Source organism: Simochromis diagramma, unplaced genomic scaffold, assembly GCF_900408965.1.
Source record: "Simochromis diagramma unplaced genomic scaffold, fSimDia1.1 OVJJ01000612.1, whole genome shotgun sequence".
In the NCBI taxonomy this organism is placed as follows: Eukaryota; Metazoa; Chordata; class Actinopteri; order Cichliformes; family Cichlidae; genus Simochromis; species Simochromis diagramma.
In genome coordinates, this window is record NW_024387419.1 from 1640061 (window position 1) to 1666931 (window position 26871).

The 26871-nt window shown below is 42.3% G+C and overlaps 1 protein-coding gene and 1 long non-coding RNA gene across 7 annotated transcripts in view; one reads left to right on the forward strand and one right to left on the reverse strand.

Moving 5' to 3' along the window:
* si:ch211-200p22.4 (phosphatidylinositol-binding clathrin assembly protein) overlaps positions 1 to 23403 on the reverse strand; it is a 109796-nt gene extending 86393 nt beyond the window's left edge. For 5 of the 6 annotated variants that reach the window (XM_040012576.1, XM_040012575.1, XM_040012573.1 and 2 more), the window contains exon 1: positions 22155 to 22284. In XM_040012576.1, coding sequence (XP_039868510.1) covers positions 22155 to 22284 — 130 coding nt within the window. Of the gene's footprint in view, positions 1 to 22154 lie in introns of all 6 variants that reach the window. The other variant, XM_040012571.1, reaches the window with a different exon arrangement.
* Positions 8443 to 26368, forward strand: LOC120721927. Its single transcript, XR_005693297.1, has 3 exons — positions 8443 to 8755; positions 22102 to 22111; positions 26358 to 26368. It is a non-coding gene; the product is annotated as an uncharacterized LOC120721927 (long non-coding RNA).
* The last annotated feature ends 503 nt before the right edge of the window (positions 26369 to 26871 follow it).

Here is a 26871-nt window from a genome sequence, read left to right on the forward strand (position 1 = left end):
GGCCTGGTAATGAACTAATATTCTGATTCAGGTGTGTTGACTCAGGGTGAGATCTAAAACCTGCAGGACACCGACACTTGAGGCCTGGAGTTCAATACCCCAGGTCTTAGGTCGTTACCATTGGGTAACATCAGAGTGGTGTCTTCAATCTTTCAATTTTTTTTTTTTTTTTTAAATTGTTTGCATCAAAAACATAAAAATAAAGCTTTAATCTTTTACTTCAATCCTTTAGTCTTATATTTTAGTATAGAGGCAGAGTTTGACCCATACTTGACCTCTGTTTGCCTACCACTCACATCCTAGCAGGCGAGTTTAGCTCCTCAAGAGTCAGACCAGAAACATCAGTGATGCAGTAGCTCAAGTTCTGCCCCAATCCACAGGTTATTTATTTATTCCCTAATTTCCTTCGGGATTAATAAAGTATTCTGATTCTGATATTTCTCATAAAATGGCAAAGGTGTCCTTGACCTTGGTCACAGTTTGGGTGAAGGCTCATTAGGAGATCCCCTTATATAAGTGATTAAATTCCGGCATGAGTTCATCAGTCCTTAAGCAGGTTAAGCAAAACATCACAAGAACTAGGATTTTTTTCACTAAGGCTTAAAATAGAGCTTTGCCCATCAAAAGGCCAAAACAGTTATCTGCCTTAAGTACATGGATATGAATCATACTAGTAAGCCCCCAAAGGCTCCTTCTGAACCTTTCAAGCAAGCTATAATATTTCTCAAATAATTCTATGAAGAAAAGAAAAGAAAAAAAAAAGAAAAATCCCCAAAAAGACACAAAACAGCCCAAACACAGTGAAAAGGTCCACTTGAGCAGTGGTGAGGCCTGTAAGGACATGTGTCAATCAACACAGCCACGCCCCTAACTGCAATAATAAATTATTTACCCTGTTTAGAGTTAATATAAAAAGGGGAACTTAATCATAAGGCATTTTTTGTACCAGCCTGTAAACATGCTTTTCAGTGCTGTAAAAGTTACCATTATATTACATTAATGAAGAAAGCAGTCATCTGTTGCAGCCCTAATTAACTGACAGGAAGAGGAAGCGACTCTCAGCTCCAAACAATTTGTGTGAGGAATGAATGCCCAGCCTAATTCTGAAGCTGACACACAGAAAAAGAAGGAAGACATCTGTGATAACCTGATGGTAGCTGCACCTCAGACACAAAGTAATAAATAGAAATAAATATAATTTTTTTTTTTTTTTTTTTTTTTTAAATCTGACTAAAACACTCTTTATTCTGATAATACAGGATTATAAGAAAAAAAAAAGACAGACTTATTTTAAGTTGTTGTCTGATATGCTGCCATCCCCAGAGGACTTTTGTAGCTTTATACTAATTAGTGCGACTAACAAACTCGCACATTTACACATGTGGGAGGAATGAGTGCTGAGTAGATGTGATCTCATCACCAACAGTGACCTTCTGTGTTCCTCCCTGATCTCACTGAGATCCATTGTTGCCAGTTGCCTGTTGACCTCTGAGGCCTTTGATTAAACCACACCCGACCGGAGACTTCCTGGTACCGAGGGACCGGCGCGAGGACCTGGAGGAGCCAGGCTCGACATCTGATAGGGGGTGGCGCGTGCTTGTGAGCGATAAACCAACAGAAAGTTATCTATATTCTGTGAGGCACTTGTGTTAGATGTTTTTTTTTCTTTTTCCAGTGAACAGCTTCTTCTGCCTATGTGAGTGTTAAATCAAGCAGGAGGTAGAAGAAGGGCAAGGGAGGGGGAGGAGATAAAGTCTACATCTGGCCCACCTGGCTACCTTCTCTATTCGCTCTCCTCTCATCACTTCATCCACCTTTAAGTCCCCACACCATCCAGCTGCTGCACATGGGGGAGAGGCACACACACACACACACACACACACACACACACACACACACACACACACACACACACACACACACACACACACACACACACACACACACACACGTGCGCACAGGCACACAAACTCACATTTCATCTCCTCCTTCATATTGTCTGATCTGCACACAAACTATTACAACAGGTTCACTAATTAACCGCCGGTGCCTGCCTCTCTGGGTGTCACTTTAAGCCTCCTCTTTCACTCCCTCTGCTCTTCATCTTCTTTATTTAATCCATTGCAGCCACTCCGGGACCAGCTGCCGCTCTATAAGGTGACACAATGGTGGCAGAAAATGGCTAAAGAATCCCAATAATCGACAAGCATCAACTTCAGCCGCTTCTGCAGTTCAAACCACAAAAAAGTCATTATTACTATTGATAAAAACGACCATTGCTATTGATTGTATGGTGGATCTTGTCCCAAAAGGAAAGCACACTCTCTCAGATTTTTATGTTGAGCTAATACTTTGTGAGATAAAAATAAAGCAAAAGAAGGGACAGGAAGAGCAGGTTTAGCAATATTTTCTCCATTTAGGATGTAAATCCGCAATTCTGCCATGAAATACCACAACTCAATCACGCAACTTAGAGATTCAGACCTCGAGGGCCCAGTTTGAAGCTCCATCAACAGCTTGACTTTAAGTTTTTCCCAACTATTAACAAGTCATAAGAGCTTTTTTTTAATGTTAATTTTAACCATTTACTTTACGACCAGTATTGTTGTTTTACGAGGTTCTTTTCCCCCCCAAATCCAAATACAATGAATATCAGAAAGTGCTTTAATTCCACAGTAGTTCACAAGTAAGTTCACAGTTTTACATGGTTGCCAGACATGCTCACAAGAGTATGGGACAAACTTGACTATGGTATAGACATAAGTGGTGAGGACACAGTCAGCACTTGTGAACAGTGTAAGTTCTGTATGTAAAACTATATTCATCCAGGTATTTTAAAAAAATACATCAGAAACTGATGTTGGACATTTAGCTGCAAAATGACAAGTACTCAGCAACGTTGCCTTATATAGTAATATAACCACAATACAAAATACAATGAGCTGCGTCGAGTTTACTAAGCCAAAGATGCAGACCGATCGCTGCTGTCTGCGTTTATAAATTTGACGGCAGGTGTTTTTGCAGTACCAGTCTGTGACAGTTCATCTGTGATTGTTTGGAGACAAGTTGCATCTCACCAGGTGACCTGTGCTTTCCAATCAAAAGCAATCACACCTCTGGGCAATCAGTTTGTTGCTGCAACTACTCGCAATTGGTTGGAGAATGTGAAAATATTTGTTGTAATCATCGACTTTTCCCTAGTTGGACGCAAAGTCCTTGAGTGTGTCAGAGTCGTGTCAGCGGGGGTTCAGAATTCAGTCACAAGCTTCACGTAGGCTTCAAATAATTCCCGCAAGTGCTCAGTGAGCAGTTGAAACGCATTCTGGTAACATCCGACTTGTTCCTACCTTTTAAAAATGCATCTCAAACTTTCAAACTTCTGTGCTGCTATAACTCGATAGCAGGATTAGCATATGTTGATAACGTTCATTTAAAACAATACGCGATTCCTTCCATTCAACAGCTCTGGTTCTAAGAAGGTTGGTGCTCCAGTTTTAATTTAGTGTACCTGATCTTTAAAGTTTTTATTTGTACAACAAGTTATACATTTTTAAAAAAAAGAAAAAAAAAAAAAAAAAAAAAAAAAAAAAAAAAAAAATCTAAATTATATTGTTTCTGCAAAAATAACTAAATCCTGAGAGTGGTGCTGGTATATTACCATCACTAGCACAGCATGAGAACCCCGGGATGATATCTGGTATTTTGCCATTTCCTGGCCTTTTTAAAGCAAATGCGTCAAACACATTCTACATCCAGCTTCTCGACCCTGTTCTGACATTTTATACGCATCTGTCGGACACGATGGAACATCAGCGCCTTGCTCTGTATGCCTGACACACTCGGTCTTTCCACATTCAAGACCCTTCAGAGACCTCAGAGGGCAGGTCAGGTTCACATAGCTGGAATTCCAGAGGAGGATCTATCTGGACAAATCCACAGAGGAGATTTTAAGCGTTTGGCTCCGATTGTTATGAAGAAAAGGCGAGTAAGTTCACACATAGCTATATTAAATTACTTAGATGGGACACATGACTGCCTGTGTAACCAGAAAAAACAATGCCGTGCTACCAGTCTTCATTCCCGGAAGTTGCTACAGCAACTGTTATTTGCTTTACTTAGTTTCTCAATGCCAAAGTATTCTGTAGGCAGAATATCACTCTAAAGTGAACGCTTATTTTTCCGTAGTATAAATAGATACACCCACAGTTATAGTGGTGGATAGTCACAACAAACATGGGCATAATTTAAAATAATAAAAAGGTCACTGTATGTCCAATTAAGTCCAAAGCTACAGCTTCACACTGCTCCATATGCAGCTTTCCGTGCGTTTTCCTACTCCCGGGTCTAGTTATGCACATCCACCCAGCTTCTTTTATCACAAACTTTAATCCACTTCTCTGCCTACGAGTGCTTTTAAAAATGCTTTTTCGTCATTAAGGCTCGGCTTTCTGAGGAGTCCAAAAATAAAAATAATGAATTGGAGATGAGTTTAATAGTCCACTTCAACGATCCGCTGTTAGAGACACTAGCTCTAATCAGGCTGGAGATGGTCTCTCTGTGAATAGCCAAATTAAAACTCAGAAATGATAAAACAGCTTGCTTTTTTTTGGGTAGAATAGTGGTGTAGAGTTGGGTACCACTGCCTCAGGGCATGAAGTTCCTGGGTTCAAATCCACTGGCCAGCTTTGTGCAGAAACATAGGTTAGGATACAGCACCCCTGCTGAACTGTATAAATGGTAATGAAATGGATGAATGGATGGACCTTTACTTTTCTGTCCTGTCATAAGACTTAACAACATTTTGAATTCCTTTATGATGACAACCTCAAGGATCAAGGATTGTATGAGCGGTCGCCAGTAGCTTCCCAATGAAGGTAAAAAACATTTTTCCTTGCTTTTGATGATCTTGTGGGATAATGGGACATCTGGACTATGGAAAAACCTGCCCAACTCTGTCAACTACATGACAGAGCATCACCTCTTCTGCCATCAGTACAAATTCACTATTTTCTCAAGGACCAATATATAAGCTGAACCTGAAGGCCTGAGAATTAGCCATGAGGTTCAAGAACAATCCTCCCAACCCCTCAGTTCTAGTCAATCCACAGGGAACTGAGATTACTGAGGTTTAATACCACGGCTAACTAAAAACAGGAGCACTGCCAAAGAGCCGAATGACCTTGCCGGACCTGCGCCGGTACCGAGTAAGAGAAGGACATGCACATTAGCAGAAACCATGCATATGAAAAGCCCGACACTGAAGGCACCGGGAGGAGTGCAGCCCCCAATCTGTTACAGATTAACACTCAGCAGAATCCGCACCTTGTCTGGCATGTACTTGTAATCTCCTTCTCCCCTCTGTCTGTCTTTGTGTTAGGGACTGTCGAGAGGTGTTGCCTCAAAAGAAGATTCCCCGTCCACCCCTCCCTCCACCTCTCTTCCCTCTCAAATCCCCCCTGATAGGAGGAGGAAAAGGAAAAAAGAGAGGTGTGAAGAATTGTAAGCCTGCTAAATTTGAAAACACATCACTTTCCTTTCCAGATTTATAGTCATACTAAGACAGCATTTTTTAAAACCTCTAAGAAGGCTTTTTGTAAACGCTCTGAAGAGTGGTTCAGTGTGAAAATGACAATGTTGTCTTGTACTGTCGACGGAGGAAACAAAGCTTCTCCTTTATCACCAGAGGCTCTCTGTCGCTTTCAATTCTTTCTATGACTGATCACTTTACGGGCAATGTAGCCAATCAAGCAGCAGATGTTACACCATTGATCTGCATTTATGTTTTCGCCGTAAGAGAATAAAACAGTGATGTGACTCAGTGTGCGCGTACAGCAGCACAAAAATTACTGTTCATGGTAGTTATCGGCTTCTGTTTACGAGCATCACGTCCCTTTTTATTCTCGCACAGCTGCGTTAGAGATGCAGAAAATGTCAGGAGACTTCAGTTCGGTTTACACTATGTTAAAATGATATGACGTCTTAAAAATTACTTTAAAATTTGGACAGAAGAGAAATTCTGCCTGATGTTGAAACATATGATACATTTAATGTCACCAAGATTAAAGAGAACAGGAGCTAAAAACAACCTGACTACATCAATGAATCCTCTTTAAACATGCAGTACAAGGGACTTGATGCACTTGTGGGATCGACTGCTGTCGGTATCAACTTGTGAATTCTTTTAAATGTTTAGCTTTCCTCTGTTATCATTAAGAGCAGAGTCCGTGGTGTGCTGCAGCATGTGAGAGCCGCCCCCGCCCCTCTCCTCTGTGTAATGTCTCATGCAAATCAGAAACAGAGGCAGCAAGACTAAAGCTTATCAGGTGCTGTATGTCTTATTGCTGTTGAAACAACTTTTTTTAGTGAGCCAAGCAACTCATGAAGACACAAGGGACACGTGACGTCCTAATCCTGCACCTCTATCTACTGGTGCAACAAGTATTGCGATGAGTGTGCAACGGTTTGACCGAACAAGAAAACAGTTTGGAATTTTACACCTATGAAAAAAACAAACATTTAGACAACACATCAGACCTCAGTGCTGGATATCTCTGCTCATATGGACTGAGCACTGTGTTAGATGTGTTAGGAGCGAACTGCCACATTGTTCGATGGAAATGAAAAGGATCAAACTACATACAGCTGAATTTAAAAACACTTTGAAAATATTAGTGAAAAATTGATATTAAGGCTAGTCCATTTATCCAAAATTTTACTTGTTCTATGGCAAATCGGTGCTGGGTGGTGAGCATGGGGCCCAGTAGAGGACATCGGGCTCTCTGTCCACCCACATGAAGTATATTTCTGATTGTTTGGTCAGAGACATTCACACCAGTCTCCTGCTGGTGCTCAACCTGTTCCTCCCTGCACATAGGAGCAGATACTGGTCCTGCTGATGGTTTAAGGACCAGTATCTGCTCTCCTAGAGTCTCCTGGAATCTCCTCTATGCACTTGAGACTGTGCTGGTAGACACTGCAAACCCACCTGCAATAGCACATATTGATGTTCCATCCTGGAAGAGTTGGACTACCTGTGCAATCTCCTTCGAGTCCAAGTATCGCCTCATGCTACCAGTAGTAACACTGACCCCAGCCAAACACAGAACTAGTGAACAAAGAGTCAGAAAGTTTCAAAATGTTCCTTCTGAAAGAAAAAAAAAAAATTACCTGACAACACTTTTTACTGAATACAGAAAAATCAGGATCAGGCTGGGATTTGTGAAGATTTAACCAATTCCAGTTGTTATTTTTCCTATTCCCATACATATTTGAAGCTACATGCCAAATGGTTTCTTTCTCCAGCTTCTCAACAGTAAATATTTGCTGCCGTCTATGTGGCTGTGAAGTGAACAACCCAGTGTCTTGAACTGAAGAATTTTTCACTACCGTCTGAGATTTCTGGCCAGATTTTTAAGAGCTGTGTGTTAAATCTCACACCACGGATGTCAAACTCATTTCAGTTAATGGGCCACGTGGGAGCCCAGTTTGATCTAAAGTGTGTTGAGCCCATAAAACGATTTCAAAAAATACCCAATAAATAATCACCTCCAAATTCTTTTCCTTTGCTTTCAGTGTAAGGAAGTAAATTCTGGATGGCTAAGGGTCCCCAGCCTGAGACTTCCCAGGAATATTAAGTGCAGTTTTAACAGTGGATATCAGTTTTCCTACGATCGGCAGTGAATCAAAGAAAGACTCAGACTCACTGGCGATATCTTTGCCAGAAAGGAGGACTGACTAGGATTAAAACCCACAATTTGTACATCCACTCTCATTAAATGATCTAGTAAATGATCGTACACCGTTCGTGATGCACTCTGGTGCAGATGGATCAGTTTGGACCCCTCTGGCCTGCAGACCATACGTTTGACACATTGACATTAAAACATGATTCTAAGTTTTAATGGAGATAGTTTCTGAATACAAAAAAATCAAAGAGATTCACATCAATACAGGACAAGGTAAAATGGACAAGATGGGGCAGAGGTAGCAAGGCAGAAGAGGAGTAGCGAATTAAGTGAAGGGTAGAAACTAAGACAGAGTGCCACCAGAAGTCGGTCTATTAATAGACTAGCTGTGGTTCTGGAGCTTTAATTCTCCCCTTGAGGTCTTAAATAAGAGCAGTTTCCCCCTCTCCTTTGTGCCCCTGTCACACAGGCACACAGAGAAAGATAGACTGAAAAAGCAACTGAGACAAACTCCCTGCTTTTCTCCAGCTGCACTGTTTTCATGGGGGGGATTCGGGAAATCTTGTCAAGTAAATAGGTTTGAAGTCTCCGTGCATGCATGTCTCTGAGAGAACGTCTGCGCACAACCGTCTGGGGAGGAGGGGGTGTCTGCCGGTTTGTGTCAGGAATAAAGGAGCGATGCCGACAGAGCGATGCCGACAGAGCGAACGACGGCGGGCATGCGGATAGATGTACATGCACACAGGTAGAGCAGGGAAGGGAAAACTAAGCAGTTGAACCCAGCCAAAGGCTCCTGAGAGAACAAGGCTAAAAATAACCTGACATCAGAACGGGACGGGAACAGAAGCACTGAATGTTCCCAAACAACACGCACAGGCAGACAAAGCCCGTTTCAAACCATGTGCTACCATTACCTAACACACTAAACCTGTCAGCGTTCAACATGAATGCTACAGTGCTTTGGATTTGTGCAGGCAAAGGTTTCCCTTGAGCAGGACGCTCAACTCCAACTCACGCATTTAATGCTCCCTAAAAAAAACACACCAAAAATCGCTAAACCAAACGATCGGGTCTTTTCTTTGCATTGTGAGAATTTCCAGAGGAGAGGTGACGGGTTCCACATAATCAGCAATGTTTGGGTAATACCTTTTTATTCTGCCATTTAGTTGATCTAATAGAAATACTTGTCATACTTAAGGCTGTTGCACACTGAACAAATTGCGAAAAATCAGAACTTGCTGTGCAACCTATATACACACAGCGAAGGCGTTCAATTTTGCAGAAAATTCATCCTCAAAAAACGCGTTGTTTAAAAAACACAAAACAAACCATGAAGTTGACATCAAGCCACGATAAGCTGGTCCTGATGTTTCTAAATAAAGAAAAAGGTAGAAGCTGAGGCTCTAGGTGCATTTGATTCTCACGAGAAGGCAGCAGGGAGAATGTCATGGCTCGATCGAGGAGTTTAAGCTGTATCACGGCCACTTTAGTACATATTTCAGGGTGTCAGTACAGCAGTTTGAGCTCTTGTTGGTAGAGTTGGGACCACAACTGAGGAGGTGGAGAAATAATTTCAGAGAGCCAATTGACCCGGAGCAGATTCTAGCTGTGTGTCTGAGGTAAAACAACACTGACATTATAAAAACTCCCAGACGAGCCATACTGTTCATGTGGATGTAGAGCTGGAGCTTCTCAGCTGGAGAAACATTTTGTGACTTGGTTGAATTTTTAGAGATGTTTGGAACCACCCAACATCTTTAAGAAAAAGCACAGCTAAATATCGATGTTTTCATATGTCCGGTGTAAAAGTCATTTATCTCCTCCACTTTTAGCCAATTTGGAGTTCACAGTTTCCTGAAAAATATTTGGGCTCGGTGAGTTGGGTCCATTTTCCACCTTGTATTGGCTTAATAAATAAAGAATCCAATAAAAACAATGATGTTTTAGGGCACGAAACTATGAAAATGTCCCACAGAACAGTTTGTCACCACTCAATATCATACAGAGTTATTTTGTCCATTGTTAATATAAATGTATTGTTTAATCCTTTTGGGTACAGGACATCTACGTGTCCATGTGCTCAGGTAACTTGTTTCCTTTTTTTTTTCCAACTGAATAGTCAAAAAGCTGAAGATGAGTTTAATCTGGTTAGTTTCACACCAAGAAAATGAGATGAGGGAGAAAAATGCAAAAGAAAATTAACTACAGGGGGATTTTCCTGCAATAACATGAGGTTGTGAAATATATCCTGCTAATTTAAAGCCAATTAAGGCTTTGATTAAATATTTGCCATATAACTTAATCTTAATTTAAATATTACTCTTTATAATATTTTTAAAAAAAAGGCTTCTCCTGTGAGCACAATCGGTAATGCAAGCTCCTGTTGACTGTGCTTCAGTATCACTACCTGATTGTGCGAGTTCACTGACTGTGCAGCATGTTTGCGACAGACTCCCTGCTCTCCCGCTTCACATCACGTGCACTCCCCTGTGCTTGGCTCGAAATGGACGTATCCAGACAGCAGTAAGCCGGTTTTCCTGGCTGCTAGTCTAAACTGAGCCTATCTCCGCTCTGCAGCCAGGGAGGGGTTTTCCCACTCTGTTTAGATAGCATTAGACTCACCTCACAATCACTTAAGAAGCAGGCCCCCCTCCCTACTTACCCACCACCAGCTACACCCAGCAGCGGGTCTAATCAGGGCTGAAATCAATGAAAAGCAAATAGCAGGAAATAAACTGGCCTTTCTGTGTCCTTTAATGTCCCCAGTCTTTCTTTTTTTCAATTCTCTGAATACTTTCTTTGATGGGGTTCAGTGGATGGAAACGAGTTGCTCCGTGTGTGTACTCTGTGTAATGAGAATACAGAAGAGTAAAGACCAGACGGGGACGGAGTGACAGGGCGACAAAGAAGGGCACGCCACGCGAGGAATTAAAATTAAACAGCAAATATACTGATCGCTAAACTCAAACTGATTTTTTTTCTCCCTCCCGCATGAGGAAAAATAAAGTGTATTTAGCCGACGTATTTAGAAACAGTTTCAAAGCTTCAAGCCAGACATGCTCGCAACCTCTGCGTGCGCCGCAGTCTGTCGTTTATTCTTCTACAGCAAGCCCACATAGCACTGGCTCTCCACAATAAGACACTTAAGACTGGCTGTTCCTTTACAACTCACTGATTAGCACTCATTGCCTTTCATATTATTTCAACACCTGCTGAGTCACCAGCAGCTCCTGTGCACCCTGGAATGCAGCAATATAGAAAAGAGGGAGTGTTGCAGGCATTTAAAGTCTCTCCTTCATGCATGGGTCCATAGCTGACCAGGCTATCAAAAAACAGTAGACTACCATTTTGGTTCTTTGAAGCTGACATGACATCAAACCCTCTCTTATGCGTATCCTCTGACGGAGGGTCCCACTCAGCCCACTGGATTCTCTACAAAGTCCAAAACTGCAGTGAAGACCTCAACTGCTACGAGTTTTTAAACAAGATCCCAGCTTTACCACAGTTTTGAAACTCTATGAATCAAGCAACTTACTGAAATCTCAAAATATTTTCCATACTAATACTACTCTAATACTATGGTTACCTCCACCGTTGGCGTGTGTCATTCTATCTGTGAACACGTTAGCTCGAAAAGTTCTGAATGAACTTTGCACGGCCGTAGAGTTAAATCCATTAAATTTATCTTGAAGGTGAAACCTCTTTAGTTCTGCCACCTCTTTCAGGCTAAAAGTGTAAAAACAATGGTAAACAGTAACTAATTACATACATGGGCCATCTTAACAGCTTTAGCTGGTGTCTAAAAACCCTCATTAAACACACCCCTCCCTCCCTGAAATTAGTCCTAACAGAGACTCTGATAAGGTCTGAAATACTTCAGGTACTGATGATACAGAGTTCACAACCGAACTGTTACAGTCGGAGCAATTTACGCTCCACTTCCTGTTTGGCAAGAGGAAGGTTTGGTAAGATCCTTTGGGTTTTGAGCAGAAGGCAGCAATGCTGCGCTGTTTTGAAGACATCTTATGAATTGGCTAATGATAAAAGCCTCATGCTCTGCAGGTACCTGATGATTTGATTATTTCCCCGTTTCTTGAAGCTGTATTATTTGCAGCAGAGCTCCCTCAGCTCTGTTCTGTACAACTTTCCATAATTATTTTATTTAATTGTTTTGTTATTTCCAAGTTAAAAGGCCTGTTTATGCTAAAATACATCAATTTATATTAGGAAATTATATGTGTATACAGTTAGACCCATAGGTTTTGGACAATGGTAAGATCTGTAAACCACGGTGCATTGGAAATCAATTAAGACTTCAAGCTAACTTAAAGTCTAAAATTTAAGTTAAGGGGTTTATCAAAAGTACTGTATTATTAGTTTGTGGAATTTTAGACATTTTTATACATTAGATGCACATTTTTAGAGGGTTTTAATTTAAAATAAGTGCATTACATCTTAAAATCACACCTGTAAACATATTCCAGCACACATGAGAGAGCACTCAAGGTGACCTGCGAGCTGCTGTCTGATGTGGAGTCATAAAGTTTGAATGAGCACCAACTCGCTGGAGGCGGAAACACAAACCACATAAACCAGAGCTTAATAACTCAGCGCCCACAAGATCTTTGTTTGCCTCCTAAACAAACCTGGAGAAACAACACTGTTGCCCAGACAAAGCGAGTCAAAGCACTGGTGTGGAGGACTGCTCTAGCGCCACATCAATTTGTCATGTAAGCGTAACCCAGTTTTAAGGTTTGTCTAAAAATGGCTCGACACAACATGATGTAAAAGGACATGTGGGCCGGCAGCTCAGCCAGCCGGCTAAAAAATAAATAAATAAATAAATAACAAAATAATGTGGCATGTTGTATTAAGCTACCATAAACTTAACTGCTACTGAGCAGAAAGGCCTGAAAATGGACACAATAACAGGATACGCTGACCAAGAATCTAAAAAGGCATGTAGGATGGGACAAAAGCAGGCAGGGCAGGAGGGGAAGACGGCACGAGCATACAGGCCAAATGGTCATTTTTTGGCGACCATGTACCTTCCACTCTGGCAAGCCGGGGCAACCTTTGGAACTGCTATCATAGGATAAAAGGGAGAAACTTCCAGTCAATGCTCAGGTCACCTGCCTACAATGGCACAGACTACACAAGCCTCCAAACATGAGTCAACACATCCATGTGGGCAGACACCCAATAAGGCGCTACGTTGTCAATCTCTGCATCCGTGTGTGGCCACAGAGCAGCTTTAGATTAGCACTGCCGCACTGTTAGAGACAGAACTAAACTCTTCTCTCCAATAAAACGACCCAAGAAAACAGGCAAAAAGAGCTATAAAAAAATCTAAGTAAATAAATAAAAGTCTTATGTATCCTGGAACAAAATGTTTCAGTGTAATGACGCAACTCCAGCAGCAGCGCTGACCGTCAGAGACTCAGCAAACATTTATTACTGGCACTGTTTGGAGAAACCCCACAGGCTATACCCAAAAATGACTCTTAGGCCCAGAGGAGTGTGTGTGTTGGGGGGAGGTTTGTCCAGCAAAATTCATTGTTTAATTTAATTATTAACACAAGCTTAAAGTGGTCAGATGAAAATCTGAAGCAAAATGATTTTAATGCACCACTCAAAGGCTTTGTCTTGAAAGCCCCAGTATATCACACAGCCACTTCTATTTATGCTTGCCATTAAGGCACTGGAAGCGGCTCCAGTATTCTCCTGAATGATAGGTGTCACCACGCAGACAATACCGCCACGTCAGCGCCGATGTAGGAGACAAAGTCAAAAATAGAAGAAAAGACTTTGCCGAGTGCTTTTTTTCCCCTTTCCATAAGGTCTCATGTTTTCAAATTATTGTTTAATCTGTGAATCTCTGAGCTTCTGTACTAAAATATCATTACAAACTATAGAAAGACAGGGTATTAGATGTTGCTGGAAAGTAATTTATCCAAAAAAAGCATGGCAATTTTAAGGTGCATCATAAGGTCTTCTTGACACCTCTTCTTGTCTAGGACAGGTCTTCATCACGTTTGCACTGAACCTGAAGATAATCAGACATAATATTTTTATCTCCTTACTTTTATTTCCACCAACATCTGCTAATAAGACTTCTGTAGACCTCGGGGTCTCTGAATCACCCTACCATGGCTCAATCACCTTTTCATGTCAACCTTCAAAAACAACAATAGAGCAACAACATAGAAAACAGGTAGATGATCCAGAGGTGGTTCACTGTCTGGGCATGAGATCAGAGCTAGAGCAGGCTATTTCTGCTATTTCATGCACACCTTCACATGAGTGACTGATGTCAGGGTGTGAGAGTTCTGGAGGCCCCCCACCACCAACATCCATTAAAGTAAATAAATCGCAAACACACAAAGTAGTTCCCCCACTCTATTTTTTTAATTTATTTACAGTTGCTGGATGTTCCATCACCTTAACCGGGGACTTAAGAAGACAAACACCCAACTGCATAAACAAAGGTTGTAAAAACCGCAGAGCTATTGAGTCGACGGTCAATTTCGCCATCCAACTTCCCCTGTCAACTAAAGTCCATTTAACACATGCCAGTCGGCTGGTTTGCTGCCATGACAACAAAGCAGTAGTGAACGGGAAACTAGACTTCAGTTTAAATGTCACAACTTCTTCCTGACAGCTATAAGATTGCAAAACAATCTCAATGATGAGAAAAAGAGGTGGGGGGGAAAAAAGCAACCTCCCGAGTGTGGAAGTCTGCTTAGAGAGGCCGGATTCAACAAACAGCATCTCTCAACTTGACAACATGCAAACTGCAAGCAGGTGTGCCAGGGGAAACAGACACTTTCCTAACACGCTCCGACCCTCCCTCACTGATTTTTATGACAATAATCTCCATAAATAGAAGAGCCTTTTCAGCCCTGATGGGGAAGAGCTCGTCATTTTTGCCTGCTGACTCACACGCCGGGGTTAATTGAGGTGGACAGTCCCAATCATGACACTAAATGGCTTTAAAACGGCACTTATTTTCGCCGGTGGCGCGTGAATGTCACGGCTTCGCGGCAGCCCTCATGAACCCCTTACGCGCCCGCCGCTGGCAGCTCCGAAAGGCATCTGCCAGGGTTATTCGGTTATTGGGTCTAGATGCAAATATGCCTGTGAGATCATTCACAGCTTGCTGTCAGACAGTCACAGCTGCTTGCGGTGAATTTGTGCCAAGAGGAGAGCAATAGAAAATGATGGTGGTGTGTTTGTGTGCATGCAGAAGTAAGGGGCTCTGACTGTGTCAGAAATAGAGATGCTGAAAGAAAGAAAAAAAAACAACAACTAAAACTAAAACTCAGCAGCAGCACAGTCTAACCTGTGCTTTGGTGTCCAGGTTGTCCTCTGACCACAGATAAGCGGCTCTGTAGGCAAACAATTCCCTAATTTATGGAAATGTTAGCTGCTGGACCAGTTCAGACTGGTAGCAACTGTCTCTAGATTCGGACATAACCTGCATTTTACCTCTGCCTCCTGAATGCATCATTAATACAAACTGACATTAGATTAGCACCCTGCTGCAGAAAATGTCAGTTATTTAATAACTCTCCAAGGGCCAAGATCTTCAGACTTTGTAAATGTAGCAGGGTCATTCAATATTTAAAAAAAATAAATAAATATTGGTTTCTACCAATGCTACCCCTCAGCCTCATAGTATAGTCTCCTATGACATCAATTTAAAAATCTTAGGCAACTTCTTCAGTTCTTGCATTTACAAGATATTCAGGAAACATGACCTTTGACACTGACCTTGAGGTCAAGAGCACGGATATTCGAACTTATCCGAGACTTTCACTAGATTTAACTATCAAATCATTGGTGACATCTTTTTCAAGCTATCGTGTTATTTTTAGAAAATCTGACCTCTGACACCACAGATATTTGATATAGGAAGCAGTCCATTTACCACTTCCTCAAATTAGATAAGGTTGGGTTAAACCTTGGTCTTTAGCTTTTCCATCATATTTGAGCCCTTAAAACCTCCTGAGTACAGGTGAGAGTGACGCATCTGTTTACTTAAAAAAAAAAAAAGGACAAAAGAAACAAAAATGAGAAGATGCTTTTTTGGGGTAACCATTCAAGGGTAATATCACCATGTTGAGTAGGCAGCCTATCAAAACGAGATTTGATTCCAGTTCCATCATCTATGAGTGGCTGATCTTTTTGGTTGCAGTAAGCTTAAACAAAGCTGAAATGTATCTTTCATTTCTAAGATATCATGCAGATATGTCATGTATTAAAGTAGATACGAGAGATTAAAAACAGGCATCTTATTTTTTTTTTTTTTTTTTTCCACAGAATGAGCCAGCAGTCTTTAGACAAGTAAACTCCACTGCAGATTCTCATTAGCTTTAAAGACCTGCATGAAACTTTAGTACCCAAACGGCTATGGCACTGGAGTGCAACCATAAACTAAAGCCCCAGTAATAAACACAGACTGCATCAGTGAGGCCTGGCTAAGCATCACAGAGCCTGGGTTATTTGTGTAACCACGACGGATAACAAAAGCAGATTAAAACTTCCAGTTGAAATTATGACACAAATTTCATTTCAAGCTTGTTTGATTTCAGCATGAATCCAAATGTCCGGATCATAGTTACACTCCTAAACCAATACATAATCATGCAATGTAAGACTTGTCGGGTGTTCTCCTCGCAAATTACACTGTTTAGGAGGTTTGTTTGGCGATATTTCAATTCAGCATACCCAAGAGTCCCATTACTGACACATTTTGTTGGCAGTGTGGGGAGAATCTGTTCAGAACTAAAAATAATGCAAAGTTTCGAACAGTGTTTCTGTCTGTTTTAGACACGTTACTTCAGTCTCCTGCCACCAGGCCTTCAGCTGACAGCGAAGCACTGCTCAACACAGCCGACGTGTTATCTATCGCTGCTGCTGACATTTCCCAGTACAGCGGGAACCAAAAATAGTGCGTCTATATTACTGTATTATAAAGACTTAGTAAGTTATAAACATCCATCAATCTATCCATAAATCTTCCGTCTGCCTCCAGACTTTCCAATGTATGCCCCAACCTCTGAGCCTATGACAGTTGAGAGAGGCTCCAGGCACACCAGCTCACCTCTTGGACTCTACTAGAGTAGCTTTGCATGACTGATAGTTCAGAATAATCCTTATTTGTGTTATAATAAGGCTGTTTTAGTTTGCCTTTTAAAAAAAGCCATCTTCCCTTTCCCCCCCCAACACCATTAATGATGACCTTTGACACCTCAGCACATACCAACAACATAGACCACCAAGACGCGGTTTGACAACCATTAGAATAGTTTCCAGGTTTCTCCAAGGGTAGATGCATAGGCAGAGACCACCCTCATTAACTACTCAGGCAAACACAGTCATTCTTTTCTATAAACAGGCCTGCCTTCTTGGTCACCATACAGAGGGTCTGAAATCAAGCATTTAACACAGGTTGTTGGCTCACAGTGATTACCTTCATATAAGCTGACCTCTGTATTTAAATCTCCAGTTATGTTTGATCTGAGCCTCCCTTGCTGTAACAGTATAACAAGGGAAAGCATAACAGCATGAATGGGGCTCACCTACAGGCAGACAATCCAGTATTTACTGCTTTACTGGATAGTTGAATAAGCTGGCTGACTAGTTGACTGAGTAGTGATCGAATACACTCCCTGCCAGCCTCACATTCTTGCTAACCGACTCACAAATTGACTACCTGCCAGACTGAATGACAAACAGATAGCCTGCCTTTTATTCCTGCCTGCTGGCTGCCCTTCCTTCATACCAGCAACACAATGAAGTTAACAGCCTGACAACACTGCATGTTACCTTCGTGTTAAAATCATCAGAAGGACAAATACCATGCAATGCACTGCTCACTGATTGCCCCTTCCCCCAACGGCACCGAGGTTGTTGCTCTCACAAAGAAATCAATATCTATAATGATTAAGCTTGACGTGGCATATTGGCTATTAAAGTCCGGCCAGGTTCACAAAGGAACAGAGACAATGCACGTCTTTTTCCTCTAACGTCAGCAGCTGAGTCTTGTGAGCGAGGAGGAGGCGGAGTTGACGGATGCGAGGCAGCTGAGCTGAAACATCAATCAAATATGTGCATCCCACAGCCGACAAAGGCAGTTCCCAGAAACAGATCTTCAGCACATTTAGTCTCAGCAATGTCTAAGACGGCGCTGCACATATGCCCATGTGTGACTCAGTTTTATTTTCATTCCATTTATTCATTTTTTTGCTCTTTTATGATGGCACATTTGAATCACAGCCACCTTCGACATGACTCAGGTTTAATTTGAGGGATGCCACTGACAATGAAACATGGTCATTCACTCTTTACGACCAAGATAGGACATAAGGTGACAATCAGGAATCAATTACTAATCTAAAAGGCGATGGGAGTACAATGTGCTCTGCGCTGCTGCACCTGAAAGTGTCTATGAGGGGATTTCCCAACAAATAAAGGCCATCAAAGCTGCCATATGAAGAAATGTCATGTTTCTCCCATGATCTGTGAGGCATTTGAGTGATTTATGCTCTCCTTGAAAACAAGATAACCACAATGCATCCTTCTGGGACCTCGGGACTTCTATCACTTGCTGTGTTATCTCTGTCTACGACTCTTCTTGAAGTCCGTACTAAAGGAACTGGCTACAAGAGCTGCGTATCGGCGCCAGACCCCAAAACACCAGATGCCTTTGATTGAAGTAATGTATTGGCTGATTAGAGCTTCACAAATAAGAACAGGTGCTGGCTGATTACTAATTAGATGATTAGTCAGCTGACAAAAATGTTAACACTAACCATTTAGACGGTTACTGTTTAAACTTTGACAAGCAGAAAAGCCAAACGGCATCTCAATTTAACCCTATGATGTCCAAGCCCTGAATTGGATTCCTGTGAGCAATCTTTGTCTAACGTACGACATTCCCTACATTACGTCCCTCTAGTTTTTCCACTTCCTTGTACATTCCCCCACTTCCCTCCAAACAGTTTCATCAATCTCCCTCCAAGAATTTGGCGACATTTGCGTATCATACTGATGCTATGATTATTACCTTTGTATTGATTGTTATTCTCTCCCTGATACATTTAAAAACTACAAAAAAAAAGCAGAAATGCACATGAGGAATCGACTGTGCTGAACAGCCCACTCACAATAGTGGTGAGCTGCATAGAGCAGACCTGTAGTTACATTTCTAGGGAGGTGCACATCAGATTATCATAATTATAAATGTCTGAGGTGAGAAACTGCAAAACAAATGGAAATGTACTGAGGATTGTGCACTCACACCAAGCTATGTCAGGGTGTAATGGGTTCATTGATCCACCTTTGCACCTACAGAGAAAATGTGTTTTTCTACTGCTTTTTCTCTACAATCTAACAGATAAAGTTGTATTTACATAACACCAAATCACAAAGACACTCAAATAAAACAGAGTAAACCCCAACATTTTGGTGACCACGGGAAGGTAAAACTCCCTTTTAATAGGAAGAACCTTACACCAGAAGTAGGCTTAAGGACGGGCAATCATCTGCCCTGACTGGTTGGGGCTTTTATCATTTTGGGTGGCTACGTTTCTCTCTGAGTATATTAGGTGTATATAGTTGTTTTTGGTTAGAACAGCAAAGAGGCTTAAGCCAATTACTCTCCTGTTTAAAGTTGGTTGCCCCTCCAGTTTAAATGGTCAGCTGCCGACTCTGAACCTAAGCCCAACCACCTTGGGTTTTGTATCCAAACCTAGCTTACGAAACTCAATTACATGTGACCCAACAGTTTAACCTGACCTTCAACACATTGGGTGTGGTGTCCAACCCTAACCAACAATGGCATTTAAAGCCAACCCAACAGCTTGACCTAACCCTAACTTCTTGTTTTAAGTTTCTATCTATAACCAATGTTGGGTGTAGTGCCTAACTCAAACACCACCTCATTTCAAACTGACCTTGCCCCGACCCTGACAGATCTATGGTTTTAAGCTCTTAAATGCTGTTTAGGGAGCTCAAGAAGGCTGAAATATTCTAACATGATTAAACAAATAAACAAACTATCAAAGCTTTTCATTAAAAAGGCATTTGGTGGTTCTCCAGAACAGACGGGAAGTGATTATAGTTAAGATAGCTAAGGAATTCTTGCTATCATAGGGAAACAGTTAACTTTTTTTTTTTTTTTTTTTTTTAATTCCTATTTGATAGATTTCACCCATTTTCAAGCAATAAAACTCAAACATCCAGGTCTAAGGTCCTGAAATGTGACAATTCTATGGTTTGTTTGGCATTTTGGGTTCGGGACACACCAACTGTGAAAATCTTGGCCAACATCAACATGGACCTTATTTTTATTTGTTTTCTTATTTGTTACCCTCTCTGGAAACAAAAGCTATTCTTCACGAAAGTACATGGTGTGTTTGAAATTCTTCCAGCAATGTTCCACACGGAACATTTAACTAGTAGAGAAACAGACCCCGATATCAGTCTACGATTGAATGGGGTCAAGTTGGTATTCATATATTCTGCCAAGCAAAATGTGTTTGATGCCTTAGCTGAACCTATTTCAGGAGGGAAGTGAGATGGGTCGTCTTGTTAGTAGAGTAGTATTCCCAGAGTATTTTAGTTTATTTATTTGGATTTATTTAATAAAATATTGATATTTGGTGTCCCTCTATCAATTCAATATTGAGACACTGTGCTGAATCGGTTTTCCACCCATTCCTAGAGTTATGCCCACAATTTATGCGACAAAGAAAGCTATCAGCCACTGACATCAGTAAACTGTGCTTGATGATGAGCTGATATCATTTAACAGTTATCTGATGTATGAGTGTATCCCCATCTTTGATAGTAAAACTTAGCATCTCTGAGTTTTAAGAACTCATTTTACACAGAACTGTAGACGAGAGCCTACTTGTCCAATCTTTCAGGACTGATCTATTATTTTTGGCGACAGGAAGACGAGAGAAGCTGTGAATTTTTTTCTTCTTCACAGCTTTGTACTCGCCTAACCTAACAGAGAGTGCCAGGTCTAATCTATTTAAGGTTCCAGTCAGAGTCGACTTCAAACTAAGCAGCATATTGTCTCAGAAGTCACCGGCGTGGGTGAATTTTATAAAAAAAGGATGGCCAAAAAGTCGAGAGTAAACTTTTCAACACCTTCCAGAGTGACACATCATCTAAAACAGTGAGCTGGCTTGATGTTCAGATGTTCTCCCAACTGTAGTTTGAATGCCTGAGAGACTGACTGAACAAATCAGGAATGACACATTTCAAAAAACAGCAGGGACATCTAGAGACTGCTTCACCTGCTGGCTGTGATGCCTCCTCTCTATTCCTGAGGACATGAACCCAATTAAAGTTACACCTCAGTCGCTTCTTTGCTGCAGTCACCAGGAAACATATGCACACAGTTCTGTGCTTTGCAAATCACATGAATATAGCACAGCTTTGCATGACCGACCATTCAAAATAAATGCTGAAATAAGCTGTTCTACGTCCTCTCCCTTTAAACGCCAACTTTCCTCTGATTGGCTGCTTCTCACAAACAGAAGGTTTGATCCACAGTCAGTAAAAAAGACCAATGTAGCCACTTTGAAGTCACCCAGTGGTGTTCAACTTGCAAGTTTCAAGCCTCAATGTTGGCGTTTTGGTTACTGCCATCATAATTATAAAGGCACCAACAGCACAAATGGGTTCAAACAACCCACTTCAGTGATTTTATTTTGTGGCAGTGAGGCTGAGCATACACCTTTGAGGGGTACGACTTAAGGGGTCCACTATGCTCGCCCTTGCGACCAGCGGCGTATGGCATAAGTGGCATCACATCTGCTGGCACAAGCCACGTTTTGGCATCGTTTTAGCCAGTTGTGCACCTCTCCATTTTTGTAACCTTGAAAGTTTTGCTGTATAGAAGAGCTATATGGCAAGCAGAAGTGCACGTGGTTGTCTATTAATCTCACTGTCACTGTGTGATGTAACTAGTGGCCTTTAAGAGCGTGAAAACTCTCCATGGTCCCTGGCAAATATGTAAACCACAACACTATTTATTTTTACTGTAAAGTTGGATATTTTAACATGGGGGTCTATGAAGCCAGCATCAAGTGCACATTGAAGGAAATGCAGCTTGTAGGGCTTCAGATTTCGTTGGTGGAGGGTGGGGCAGGAGGTGCTCATTCCAGAGAAGCCCATATTAGGGATAGTATCTCTCAGTGATGTCATAGAGAGCCAAGAGTAGAAAAAAATGAGGGTTTCAACCACTGCCAAGCCTGGGATTTTGACTTGAAACTTTCTGGATCTTTAATAGGAGCACCAGCCATTACAGCCATACACATATGTGACAGAAAACCATTTGCTGTCCAATCTAGCTGATTGGACTGGACTGTCCAACCACAGCCAGGTTACAGTGAAGAAGAGGACAGGTACAAGGGGAGGGGAATGATGTGTGGAGGGGGGTCTACTCACAGTCAAGGTGCTTCTTCTTCGGTCCGCTCACTTCATGCGTGGTGGCTTTGCACACAGCCTTGCTGATAGCCGACCCGGTCATGCTGTGCTGAGCTGCTGTGATCCGATCCGTGATAGATTGGCCCGACATCGCACCGACTTTTTTCTTTCCCCCCCTTCAATCAGCGAAAATAGTACAATAACGATCCGATCAATGGATCAACTCAACGTGACTTCACTGTCAAGTGGGGGTAACAGAGCAGGGATCGCACACACACACTCAGACACACACTGTCTTCCACACAACCTGTGCAGCAATGTCAGCTCACGACAGGTACAAGAACAATCTGTTTAACTACAATCTGAATTTAAAACTGAAACAAAAAAATGTTTGGCAACTGTTTGTTCCGTCTATCTATTTATGCAGTAAACACAACACGAGCCAGTCTGTGTTAGCTAATGTTTCCGTTGCAGTACTCGAACCAAGAGAGAGTCCCACTGTGGAATCCGCAAACACTTGAAATTACTTTCTGGCCACAAATAAACATAGCTAACTGGCTGCTTTGTAACCCGGAGTCACCAAAAAGTCGAGTCCAACTCGGGCAGGGCAGAGGGGGAAAGTAATCCTGGTGAAATCACAGCTTGGAAAACAGTTTAAAAAAAATAGAGTTCCTCTTCCACGTCAACTTGTTAGCTTGGACCGCAGCTCAGCTATCACTGGTCGCTTGGCGAAGTGTGCGTTAAATCGTCCCTTGGGCGTAAAAAGTCTCTCAGACAGGAGCAGCGCATTGTTTGAAGTTTACAGGAGGACGGTGTGACACTGACAGCCGGGACAGTCGCAGTTTCCCACGGTGAGAGGAGACGCGAGGAGCAGCGGTGGGGGTTAGCCGAGATGCTAGCAGGGTTAGCTAAAGCCAACCAGCCAGGCGGGCGGGTAGAGAGAGAGCGGGTTCCTGTGGTCTGTGACCGGGGAGCCGAGCCGGCGGAGCCGCTGAGTTAAAAAAAAAAAAAGAAACAAAAAAACCCTCCCTGACAGCTCCCTTAGCTCGCCTGTTTCCCTTCACGGTCCTCGGGCTCAGTTTGGTGCTTCCCTCCGTCTGCCGTCACCACATTACTAGCTCCCGTTGTTCTTTTTTATTTTTTTTTATTTTTCTTACCGACAGTTCGGTCCGGTGCCGCCGTATGGAAAGTCTCGCCAGTGGTTTCTCTTTGCGCACTGACTGACTGAATGCTCGCTCCTGTGCTGGACAAAATGGCAGCGTAAAAAATCAGCTGATCTCACAACTGTGCTGCGTTCACGCATCCCCTCCTTTGGCTGGGAATCTGCATACCTACAATCCCACCTCGTTCTCGAGCGGTGGCTCGTGACTTCCAGGTTCTTCGCACAGATCTCATTTAAAGTGTTCAAGTTAAAACGCATGTTTACATGAAGAATGATAGTGCAGTAAACAGTTTCCCTGGATAGTTTCCCCCTTGATAACAGATGGGTGGTTATAAATAAAGGAGTTTTTTTTGTCTTAAATACCTCATTTATTTAGGGGAAAGGTGTCCCAAAAATAGGCAGCTCTAGAAAACACTAGAAACCTAGAAGGACATTACATAATGCAACTGTTGTATTTGGTCATAAACTGATATGTTTGCAACACTCAGCGTTGTGACAGCATTGCTCTGTGTTCACGAATTAACCACACAAGCACTTTTTTTAAAAAAACGTTTAAAATGTCACAGTGAGACTTTATGAAATGTAACCTCAATCACATCATAAATGTAACAAATTCACAAAATTAGTTTTTTAACATTGCTGCAACGGGACCTGTTTTATGTTACTTTAATGTCATTTGAAATACTAAGTACGATTACTGCCATGCTGCCCCAACCAAACTGTAAAGTAGACCTCAGCTAACTGGAGTTATTAGATCCATGATGCGTCCCTCCACGACGCATCATGGATCTAATCTGAATATGTGTCTAATACTGTGCAATACAGACCATCAACCACCTTCATCAGCTACAAGCTAAATGTCCATGTGATACATATACATAAAACACATCTGAAGAATCAGTCATTGAGGTGGACAGTTAGTGGATTTAACTTGGTAACCAGGCTTGCTAAAATGAGTTGATAGCTTAGCACCACTAGCTTTTGTCCAAACCTCTGGTTACTCCTGAGTCCAAGATAAAAAATGAATAAATAAACTGATATTGTCCAGAAACCAGTAACTGATATTACAGTGGCTAGTTCCATCTTTTATATACAGTCTGTGGTCATTCTGTACATTGACATTAAAATTACTCAAAGCCAAACCAAGCCTACTGTGACTAAGTCTATTAATATCCATAATTAATTTAGAAAATCAGGTTATTATCTCAAAATGTTGATTTAGGTAGTTCAAAAATATTGATTTACAAGCTGAACCTACTGAGGGGAAAAAACCCTTTAAAATAAATTAAAATTTAGAGTTATTATTGAGAATATAACTGTGAATTTAAAAAAAAATAACTAAAAGGAAGAGGAAACGACTTGAAATGTCGACTGATTAAGTTAAAACTGAAAGAAAATGATTTGTAACTAATAAGTCGAAAAATAAATGGAATTTGAGATTCTGCGATAACAACTCTAGTTTCTTTGTTTGTTTGTTTTGTTCGGCGAATGCAAGCCTCCATAAAAAAGGAGTTTAGTGACTTTTTTTTTGTCTTGCTCATCAATGAAGGCTCGCTGAAGAGTTGCTATATTCCCCACAGTTCCTGAACGCCTCCGAAACCTATTGGCCAGGAACCAAAGGAGCGTGTGAAGCCTTTAAGGTATCACGCTTTAAATTGTAGCGGAATGTGTGCGAGAAAAACACGAAGCGTGACGTGTTTCTGCACTTTGGAGGCTTTTCTGCTGCACAGCAACAACAAACTGTCCTGGCGTGTCTCTGTTAAAACACTATTATGCAAATTTAATCCAAATTTAAGGTGGTATTAAGTGATTCCTCAGACGCCGTGTCCTTGTTTGACTCCACACTATACGGAACACGGTGTACTGAAAGATCAGTGGGAACCGCGCTTGCTGCACAGCGCACCGCCCGGTGGGTATCGCACCGGATCTGAGAGCTGAATAAATCAAATATCCGGAGGCAGCTGACTGCGTTTCTCACGGAGCAGCTCGGAGGATGCAATCAGATGCAATGCTGCTGTTTCCTCTAAGCTTCAAGTGGTTCACGTTCATTACAGCTGCTTGCATGTAAGCAGCCTGTCACAATGCAATAATCCCGGGCTGAGGAGAGTGCATAAGGACGGGAGATGTGAGACATGCAGAGGGGCTCTGTTTCTTTTGAGCTTCACAGAACCAGTAGTGCTTTGCAGTATTTGTCACTCAGGTGGGAAATACTGCAAACTGACCCCAGCAGCAGCAGCAGCAGCAGCAGCAGCAGAGGGTGACTACATGGGAACAGTGGTGGGTTTCACCTCAACTTGCTTCCCTTCTCCTCTCCTGCCCATTACAGATGTGTGTGTATGAGAGAAAGAGAGAGAAAGAAACCCTCCAAGCTGTTGATGACTCCTGTCCACACAGAGACAGCCAGAGGAATTGAATGTGAAACAGAAGCTGAAACTGTGTTCCACGTACGAGTAGCTGTCAGCCTGACTTTGCTCATCTGGGTGGGAAAAATGTGCATGCTGAGAAGGAAATCAGATATGAAGCCACTGTAAATGGAAGTGGTTAGAGCTGCGTGCACACACCCCTTCCAAATATGGTTCAGTTCACAGGTTCACATGGCCTGTGTCAGACAGCAGAAGGGAGCCGGGGAAAAACAGCCTGTCTCGTGTGGCCTAACAGCTGAGAAACAGGACAGGATCGGCTTTTTGTGATTTTTAATAGATGGTTTGTTTTTTATGCTCTTGGAGCAGTTGCAGTGTTGAGCGATAAAAAATGATCAGATAATGTACAGAAGAGGGGAACAAATGAAGGATTGATGTGCAGCAGCGCAGAGACTGGCAGCAGACATTTTCACCGATGCCTAGGAAGAGTGCAAATGTGCAGATTCTCCACCTGATGTGCGTGTAATTGAAAGCAGCACCTGGGGGGGTTCTGAGGTGAAGCCGGGGTGAACTGTGCAAACCGCAAAATCAAACCCACGCTCTCTCTTTGAGAGACAGCCGCCGATTCGCCGTGCCGCCCTCGTACCCCGGTCTCATCTCCCTCCTGACTCGGAGTGCAGCGTTGCCATCTGCAGGCAGAAGGCCTGAACTCCCTATTTCCATGGCAACTGCATGTGTGGATGCAGGGTGTCCCCCTGTAGCCCCTGGCAACAAGCTCTCAACCCGCTATCAGCAGCTGTCAATCAGGGGCCGAGCCAATGCTTTGCCCCAAGGCCAACGTGCTCGGAGAGATGGGAGTAAATCCATTACGGGGCAGCAGGGAGGGGACCGCCCTGTCAGAGACAAAGACGGACAGCAGAGCACCCCGAGGTGCTCGCGCTTCATGTGCGATGTGTAAATGGGCTACGGCGTGTCAGGTGGCATGGTTTTCAGTGTGATTACCATGCCTGGGATCGATGGCGTGCCTCGGCATCAGGCGGGGTGTGATGCATAACAGCTCTTAGGTGACTTGACCTTTACGCTTCAGTAACTGAGGCGTGTGCACGAGCAAATAGCTTCCTCCAAGGTAGATGATGAGACCAGACAGACAAGACGAGGTACCTCGCAGCACTGAAAGCATTTTAAATGCATGAGTTTTGTAAATTTTTATTATAAA